We start from the raw sequence: 9780 nt of genomic DNA on the forward strand, positions 1-9780 counted from the left end.
GGCTAGCGAAGATGGATATCCCAGTGGACTTTCTATAATGTTACAGTCATATCAAACTACTTCATGTTTGTCCCTGACGTCACCGACGTCACCGACTGAACTCTGACATCTGGACATATTTGCCTTTAAAACATTGGCACAGTCATCTTAATGTATATTTTTTATCTTCTGGCCTAAGTCCAGCGAAAATTTTCAACAGCGCTATTGCAATATGTAAATCCCGCCGAACCACGGTGTGTGTGTATGCGTGTGTGTGTGTGTGTGTGTGTGTGTGTGTGAGAGAGAGAGAGAGAGAGAGAGATATTGACATCTGGGGGAAAAGATTGCTCTTGTCTACTACCAGTAATATTATTGTTTAAAAAATGGAGTTATTATTTATTATTTTTGTTCCCATATTCAGGGTTTGTACGTTTCCATACAACATTCATAGTACTATATGCTGGTTTTTTCAAATCCAAGGCCTTTAAATTCTTGAAATCTGAAGTTTTTGTTCTAAATTGTATGAAAAGTCCTTGAATTATTTTCTTTTAAATTTGTTAGACCATATTTTTATCATCAGGTTCTTAGAATATCAGCACGATCGGTTCATCAACGATCTTATTCTGCTGTGTGTCTAGTCTCCAGTGTTTCAGCTTTCTTGGTTTGTATCACTCGTTTTCTGCGTATGATTTTACTCTCTATATTTAATATCCTGGATATATATTTCCGAAGCCCTGTAAAGGATTGGAAATGTCCTTGAATGTTTCACTTGAGCGGAAGCCTTGGCCTAGTCTATGATTTTTACTATCACAGGTAGGGGAATAAAATGAAAAGGAAGTATACAAATGGCACTGTTGTTTACAACCTTACGTATTGGATCTACTCACAATTGTTTTCTTCTTCACTTTTTATTAAAACCTGTTTTGGAAAAACCCCAAAATTTAAACGAAAATAGACTTTTGGGATAACTGAATCTATTAATAACATCACGGACAGCAGCTATTAATGACAGCGATAATTTTGGGGACTGACTGAATGGTTGTTTGCGTCAGACTATTTGTATAATAGCCATAGCCAACTGGTATCACAGTTTTCTGCTTGTCTTGCTTCCAGCATCAAATTTACTTTACCCTGGACGATTCAGCGCTTTAAAGGCGAAGGGATTTTGATTTGCGTGAGTAAGATTTATTTTCCATACCACAGGGAATAAATTTGTTTTATGGCATTGATCTGTGATTATCGCGCTAACTTTCTACTTGAGGATGTGTAATCATTATTTAATTAAGTTAACATGCACATAAGGGACCAACCGATTTATTTTTTGGAGTGGGATGGTGATTTTAAAATATATTCTTGGCATTACTTGAAGAAGAACCATTGTTGTTGTTAACTAAATAAAAATTGTGTCACATTACACGAATTTGATTTACATACATTCGCCATAGAAAGGTAGTTAAGGTAGTTTTGTATACAAGTATGTCACATATCCCAGACCATATATGATAACTGATCATTTACTTTCTGCTATATCATTTGATATCGCTGGGTGGGGTGTGGTATGGTGGGGATAATAGGGGAATAGGGAATGGATGGGGTAGGTGCTGACAGATTGTAGTGATGGAGAAAGACGGCGGCGAAAAAGCAACCTTTCAACAGATTCGACGTCCTAAAGACTGGTTCTTGCGTCTGAGTTTGAAATTACTTCTTAGCTTTGCAAAAATTTGAAAGTCCTTTTCACTGAGTTTGGTTGTGAAACAACAACAACAGCAACGTCAACGACAAAAACAAAAACAACAACAATAATAATGATAATAATAATCACTGACGTCGATTCAAATGATAGTAGTTTGAACTTCGTGTTGCTAACTGCGGACACTCATATAAAGTGACAACAACCGTACAGGATACCTTGCACATCAAATGGGACTCGATATCACACTAAAATTAATCATTTTAAATATATCTTATTTGTAGCACTATGTTTGGATAGGCGCTAAGAATAATTTTAACACTCAGAAAGTACTTGCCCTAATTTGAAGATAAAACCAGTGTTGTACAAAGTTGCAGTTTAAAACTCCTTGCAAAGAAAATATTGTTCTTGATTTTGAGAGAGGAGATACGAGTACCGTGAAGCCTCCCGCCATCTTAGATCTAGGAAGTTGCTGTAAAACTTAAATTATTATGAGTAAGCCCATGTTTCTTTCTTCAGTCGATGTGACCTTGACATTTGACCTATTGAGTTCAAAATCAATAGGTCGCTTTCTTCATTCAGTTGCATGCAATGTACCAAGTTTTGTTTAGTATCAGGTATATAACTCAATTTAATCTGGAGAATCTACTTTTCTGTTCGTCCGTTTCCATGCTTTTGACTTATTGATGTAAATTATACGTGTTCCTTGCCACAAGTGTAAGTATCGCAGAAAGTTTGATTTTATATATGTGGTGTAGAACTTGAGCTATTGCGCAGAAACACCTTTTCAATTCTCAATCATTGTGACACTGACCTTTGACTTATTTAACCCCAAACATTAAAAAGTGTCTTTCTTGACTCTTGTGCAAGGCGTCTACAAAATTTGAGAAAGTTATTGGTATAATACTAATGTAAAAAGAGTAACAGATAGATGACGTATTTAGTCTCCATCATAACGTTATAGTCCCGGCCTTTTGGTTTGGGAATAAAAATCTAACATTCATTTTTCATTACATTGGATTTGAAGAAAATCAGTAACATCTCATTATGTACAACTTAGGAAGTAAAAACACACTGAAAACAATTATATCAATCAATCTTTAAATTCACCACTCTTTCCCAATAGAACTTCGACTTCATCTTCATGCGTACTTTCCGTGCAACATAAAATTACATAAATGGCTGCAGATAATACAGAAGGATTATTCAGTGTTCCTCCTCTTGTCAGGCTGCTCTATTACTCTAAATAAAAGTTAATTCATCCCGTATCTTCACCATTTAGTTCTCTCCCACCCTCCATCTCAGGAGAGGCCATTCCTTTTTGGTCATTAATTCATCGCCAAGGGAGTGGTTTCTTTATCCATCCACCCACCCAAAGTGAAGGAAGGGGATGCTGTATCGATCCCATTAAACACCATGCCCCCAACCCCAAACTCTTATCGGAAGTACGGACGACATATGATAGATATATAATGAAATTTAGATCACGTTGGTAGGCAAACGTAATGGTGGCTATTATTATTATTATTATTATATTATTATTATTATCTCACAGGATAAAATCCTACTTCGGAGACTATGTCCTGAAATGGCAGAGTTTAGGAGCCACGAAGAATTTGGGAAATGTAAGTAAAACTCTTTGATGAAACATTTTGCAACTTTAACCATTCTTTCTGGACAAGACCCTACGGGTTGTTTTAATTTCCCTTAAAAGGTTTCGCTATTTACAAATAAATTAAACTTGCTAGATCTTGACCTGGAGCTTTCTGCGTTACTTTCTTGTTCTTAAGTGCAGTGAATAGTGCAGAGAGGTATTGACGAATGGGTACTTTACAACAGACATGAAAACAACAGGCAGATATTAAGTGTAGTAAATCCTTTACAAACACGTCGCTGTTTATTATTTTTTTATGATTCTTCAGCGATATTACTAACTGCTCCTATAAGATGGTACTTTTTTGAGACGTTATGACCTAAACAAATTTTGTCATGCAACATTTTTTGTCAGATCAGTGTCTAGAAACGTATTAGGACGGTTGACATGTGATCAAGATACGGTCACATGCAACAAATGTCACAGTATGCACACAGTATAAACATTGACTCAGTGAATCTATATTCTTAAAGATGAAACGGTCCTCGTATATTTTCAGGTTTACACCATTGATTTATCTCGAAATAAAAATTTGCGATAGATGTAATTTAAATGATCAGCATAATTATGATGCCAATTTTCACGTAGAATAGATGACTGCTCATATTCTCATCCTTAGGTGATGAAGAGATCAGAGTCGTTGCTTTGGGAAAGAACGGAAGTGGAAAAAGTGCAACAGGAAAAAGTTTCCTTGGAATTGGGACATTTCTTTCGATTTGTTCTGCTAAATCCGTTACAGAATATTGCCAGTGTGATTCAGCTACAAGATTTGGAAAGAGGCTTGTTTATGTTGATACTCCTGGCTTTTTCGACATTGAAAAGCCGAACGAAATCATCCAGAAGGAGATGATCAAATGCATCGCACTAAGTTCCCCAGGGCCTCATGTATTTCTTTGGATAATTAGAGTCGACAGATTTACCCCTGAGGAGAAAGAGACTATTGACCTATACAGAAAGCTTTTTGGAGATGAATTTTACAGACATCTTATCGTTGTCTTTACTCATAAGGACGAGCTAGACAAAAGCGGGAAATCCCTTCAGCAGTTCATTTCTGAATCACCCTCTGAGCTGCAAAATGTCCTTAGAAAAAATAACAATATCAGCATCGCCATAGAGAATGGAGCGTCTCCGGAAGAGGTTGAGGTACAGATGAAGGAACTATTCACTCTAGTGACAGTTGTTGTCGGACTGAATGGGGGGAAGCATTACACTAACACCACGTATGAAAACATCGAGAAAAGACTCCTGGCCGAGGAGGAAAAGCAGAGGAAGTCGCGCGTGAATAAGGTGACAAAGACTATAAACGACAAGACAAGAAGCATTGAGAAAAAAAAAACAAAGATATTGGACAAGAAGAAGAGCTTCTGAGGGCTTTGGTTGGGAGTTTACACTCCAATACCGAAACCTCTTCCACAGAGGAGGCCCAATCAGTTGAAGCCAAGATTAACCAACTTGATAAAGAAAAAGAACATCTCAAATATGAGATCATTATGATGAAAGAAGAGATCAGACGTATCAAAAAAGAATCGAAGGAATGTCAACATAAACCAGGAAGTTTTAGAGAGAATGTTAGGAAAATGATTGAATCCGAGGAAGGTCAACTTGTTGTGAATTTTCTCAAGGAATACGGACCTGCCATCCTTAAACGAGGAATCGTCGCTTTGAAGGCCTGCCTGAAAAAGTAATTTCACGCATTTCCAATTCAATATGAAACAAGCGACAAAGGAATTTAACTTTTAACGGTAGTGATTTAGTAAAAGAAGAATATTTAAAATGTCATGGTTGACTGACTTTAATATTAGGTTAATTTATTTCAAGGACAAAACCTTTCGTTCTGAATGACATTCCCTCCTAATGTTTCTTGTATACTTTGATTACTTGAATAAAAGGCTTTCACATGTACCCCTTAAGATGTTTTTTCTACGACATTTGTACCTTTGGATCACAAAATATACGTTGACTTTAATGACACAGCAAGTACACATGTATGATAATATTCATGTATCTAGTCAAACATAGCAAACACGTATATCTTCTCACCTCCTAAAAGTGCACGTGCAACTTCTCTTTCTCTTCAGCTCCTATAAAAACCTGCATCGAACGTTTCTGAAGCCACAATAGATGTTAAATGCATTTAGACAAACACTGTATTATGTGTAATCTTTCGTACAATGTTTTGTCAACTATTTTTCAGGTGTATAAACATTATAGGTAAAACAGATGATTGTCATAATCATACAAAATGTGAACGAAAACAGATGATGCAAACAACTTATAATTTGTTATAAGTTGTTTGCGCAATAATAATAATAATAATAATAATAATAATATGTGTATGAAAAATTAGCGGGTGTGAAAATTCAGTAAAAACAGATGTACTGCTTATCACGTGTCTTGCTAACACCCTGGACATTGCTCCTTACATAACAAACTCGTTTCCTTAGTTGTCTCCTAAATAATTCCATCACTTATGCAATTATGTATTAGTAAACATTATAGATGAAAATTAGATTTCCTGCTGTCCAAGATGCTTATTCTTAGTCAATATAAATCGGACGTTTTTACAAGCAATACAAAATGTTTATATTAATTTTTATATATCTGTCCCGTCAACAAACGTAGTCACGAAGATGAAAGCGTTCTTAGGACTCTGATTCAGGAAGTCGTACGAACCGCTAAAATAATCACGCTGTCCGTCCATCAGATGGTCATTTAACATTTTTTTCCCCGTAAAATAATTTTACTGAAAATTATTGGATTTTAACCAATTATTGTAGTCAGTTATTTATTGATAAGGTATCAAAAGATTCGATATTTAGCTTTCTATGTCATAATTTAGCTCGAAATACCCCTGCTCCTGTTGCCCGTCCTCCTGATGCGAGTTAACACAGCAGAACTTACAAAAACAATGGGTGGATTTCAATCAACGCTGGGATGCCGATATAGAATGATGAGGCCTTGAAATATCTGCTGTAGCTGCAAAACAGCATTTGCAGGACGTATGCCACCTGACCTCCTATCCTACTGATTCTGGTTTTTACAGCCTAATTTTCTTCCAAGAATGATTGATTTTGAAATAAGTCTGGCATTTTTTGCAAAGGAACGATCTATTACAAGCGATTATTTTTCTGTGCATATGTTAAATTACATACATTTTCAAGATATTAACAAAAACATCACTCATCGTTATGTGATTACACCATTAAACTTGATATAGTTAAGCATTTATTTGCAATTCTTTGTCATAATTAACATACGAACCCCTCTCCTATTGTAACGACTCTATGGTCTGTAACTAACTTACAGAAAAGATATAAAAAAAAACAACAAAATAAATAAAATCCAATAGATAATTTATTTCCCTAGAATACAGTAACAGTCCTCTGGAACCATTGGAAAATCACTGATATCGAGTGACTGCTCGAAGATACGAACTATCGAACTATGTATAATTAATCTTATTAACATTAATTAGTGAGAGTTCCATGGATGTGTTCCCAAATAATAAAGTAAGTTCCTTCTCGGCAAAATTACCTCAGTCCATATAATTTGTTCGAGAAGCTCATTGGGAAGTGACTTTGGTAGAAATCATTCATCTCTCTCATGTCTGGAATGCTGATCCAACCACTTTTGTCGTAGAAATCCTCAAAAAACAAAATGCCGTCCATCACATTTTCTCCCGGTTTATTTGCTATTCTGGGTGGAAAAACAGCTCAGAAACAACAACAAGAACTGATTGTACAAATATTTTTAATCCCGTACTAAATTTAAAGAAGGACTGAATTTTTCTGATATCGTAGAATACAAGGCAGTTGGACCCTGTCGCTCCGTTGTTTAGATTAATTCCTTTCAAAGCGGATTTTGCCAAGGCTTCTTATGATGAAGGTGGAAACACAGCATCCGTAAGATCTTCCTGTTTGTAAATTGTGTTTTGACAGGGTGAATATTGGCATAAAAGGAGATCATGGGCAAAATATTATATTATCCATTCGAAAAGTCGGTGTGAAACTACACTTTCGAGAACAATTCTCCTGTGAATTGTGACTGACGTGTCCTGTGTACAGAGGAGTAACTCGACAACGAGGACATGGTTTGGGAGATATGTTAAAAACGGGATTTAGTACTCTAGCACACTTCTTTAAACCTGTGATCACTCGAAGTTTGCATGCTTTAGATAAGATACTGTCTTGTTTCAAGGAAAATAATTTCATCAAAGTCCAAACAATTCATAAAGAAAGCAGACAAAATATTTGATTCAGACAAAACAAAAACTCCTTGATCTCTGAGACAGCCTATAAATTCACTTCACACTCCTTTCGAATATTTTAATTCCTCTTTCACGCCACAGCAAGGACAAGGCAGAAAGACCTCTTAGACACGATCAAAAAAATACTTTAAAAAAAGAATGGTCAGAAATTTTGATGCTTTTTGATTAATACAAAAATGATGCACCGAGATTCTTGACAATATTCCAATACAGGTCTCTATATGTTTGCTATGCCACCGATAACGATGACGATGCAAGAATCTCAGTGAGTAGAATTTCCTCCCGTGTCATCTTTGACCAACTCAACTTTATCAAGGTTTAAATCAAAGGATAAACCGACGATTTCTTCGAAATAAATAACAGTTATATGTAAATGAAGGTCAAAGTTTCAAAACGGAGTCGCCGATGCCATAGTGGCTCCCATCAAACTGGCCGGCATCAGCATGGACACAACTTTCACTGTGCTTACTTTGAGAATCTTCTGAGATACGGAAAAGAAGCAAATAACACACATCTCGATACTGGTGTCACACCACGTGTGGAAACCTGGCACGCTGGGCAAGGTCAACGACACAGCTTTGATTGTGCATGATGATGAAGACCACAATGTAAGATTTAGAAACTGCCAAAAGAAGATCTAGCAAGGACGTAGTTTATAATTAATTGATTTTTTTACACTTGGACACGTGGTTGCAAGACAAGTATTTGTTAAATGGTGTGGATGTGCGTCTAAGTACCGTGTTACATTTGATTGCAAATATTAACGAATATAAAACTATCGTCGAAGAAGCCAGACTCTACGTGCGTCACGTGGAAGTCTTACCTAAAGTGGAAAATGACATAAGTCAAGCTATGACCAGAACTACAGCCAAGTATCCTCTACGACGAGTGCAGTTCAGATCCTTCACCACTGCGTCTAGACTTTGATGCATTATCGAAGGTTATGTTTCCCAATGTTAACTACCACAATGTGTGTTCATTGTCATCAACGGAGCTATCAATAAAATCATTTCCAGTTCCAACACTTCAACGTGCCTATGACAGAAATCACCCGAGATGACCGAACGTTGTGGATCGAACCTTTGGAACTTAACTTTGTCAGAAAAAATTACATCAGATCTTACTTGACTCTGTTTAAAGACACATGCCAATTAGGAATCAAAGTAAGGTATTTTGTACGAAGACAATACATGAAGATTCTGTTTTGCTTGCTGCTTGGCAAAGAATCACATTCCTAACCATAGAACATTGTTATGGTTGTCAACTAGACCATGTTAGTTAAGTACAAAACAACAAATATTTGATGACGGGTCAAGACGAAAAGTTGGAAGAGAATCTGGAAGAAGCATTGACACTCGCCCCATAATAGCAGATTTTGAAAGAGTGTTATAAAGCCTTCTTTGGAGAAGAAATGCATCGGAGATCTCTTGCAACAAAGTACCAAGACATTCCGATCATCGACTTATATGACAGATCGTTTTAAAGAAAGTGTCAAGCATGAACTCATTTCTTATCCTGTAAAAATTAATACCCGAGAACATCATTATCTTTGTACACTCAGCTCATACACAATTCCGTGTTCTTTAGATGAAGTTCCCCATCGAAAATCTAAAGATGTTAGAACTTATGTCATCAACACGGACAACATTCATCACCCAGAAACCCACTGGGTATCAGTTTATTTTCTCAACGACAACATGGAATATTTTGACTCGTATCGATTATTTCCTCTAGAAGACGACTTCGTGTACATTATGAGAAGAAATGCTGTACCCACTCAATTCAGGCGAATGAGATTACACGTATCAGATTAAATCGTGTGTAGACAATATTGTATGCATTTTCTTCATCACCATGAATTCCCATTAGAATATCTATAGACTTGTTTTAAAAGTGATTTCTCTTGAAATGATGCCAACATAGAAATGTAATTTAGTGATCGTTTTGGACATGTATTTTTTGGGGTTCAAAAACGAAGTATCCATTCATAGCATAGTGACACTGTACTAAATCAGAGGAGGTCTAGTCTTGCTTTCACAGAGTTGTCAACCTTGTTTACATTCGTAGTGGCATTCTTATGTCACTTGTTTAGGCTCGAATAAACAGTAACGCAAGCAAGAGTGAAAACAACAAGCTTTTAAAAATACAATAATTTATTTCCCTGGAAAAATTCTGTAAAAATTTAAAAAA

The 9780-nt window shown here is 36.2% G+C and overlaps 1 protein-coding gene across 1 annotated transcript; it reads left to right on the forward strand.

Annotated features, from left to right (window-relative positions):
* Positions 1 to 997: 997 nt before the first annotated feature.
* Positions 998 to 5225, forward strand: LOC149793629 (GTPase IMAP family member 9-like). Its single transcript, XM_089967608.1, has 3 exons — positions 998 to 1153; positions 3225 to 3294; positions 3943 to 5225. Exons 2-3 carry the CDS (start codon positions 3258 to 3260, stop codon positions 4689 to 4691), a joined length of 786 nt encoding a protein of 261 aa, XP_089823734.1. The 5' UTR covers positions 998 to 1153; positions 3225 to 3257; the 3' UTR covers positions 4692 to 5225.
* The last annotated feature ends 4555 nt before the right edge of the window (positions 5226 to 9780 follow it).

Source organism: Sinohyriopsis cumingii, chromosome 8, assembly GCF_028554795.1.
Source record: "Sinohyriopsis cumingii isolate HCF-2022 chromosome 8, ASM2855479v2, whole genome shotgun sequence".
NCBI classification, from domain to species: Eukaryota; Metazoa; Mollusca; class Bivalvia; order Unionida; family Unionidae; genus Sinohyriopsis; species Sinohyriopsis cumingii.

What these genes read in the sequence shown, in the direction of transcription:
- LOC149793629 (XM_089967608.1), top strand. Translation starts at nt 3,258, where the DNA reads ATGGCAGAGTTTAGGAGCCACGAAGAATTTGGGAAAT. An exon ending in CCACGAAGAATTTGGGAAAT is followed by an intron (nt 3,295 to 3,942) that starts GTAAGTAAAACT and finishes TCTCATCCTTAG; the next exon opens with GTGATGAAGAGATCAGAGTC.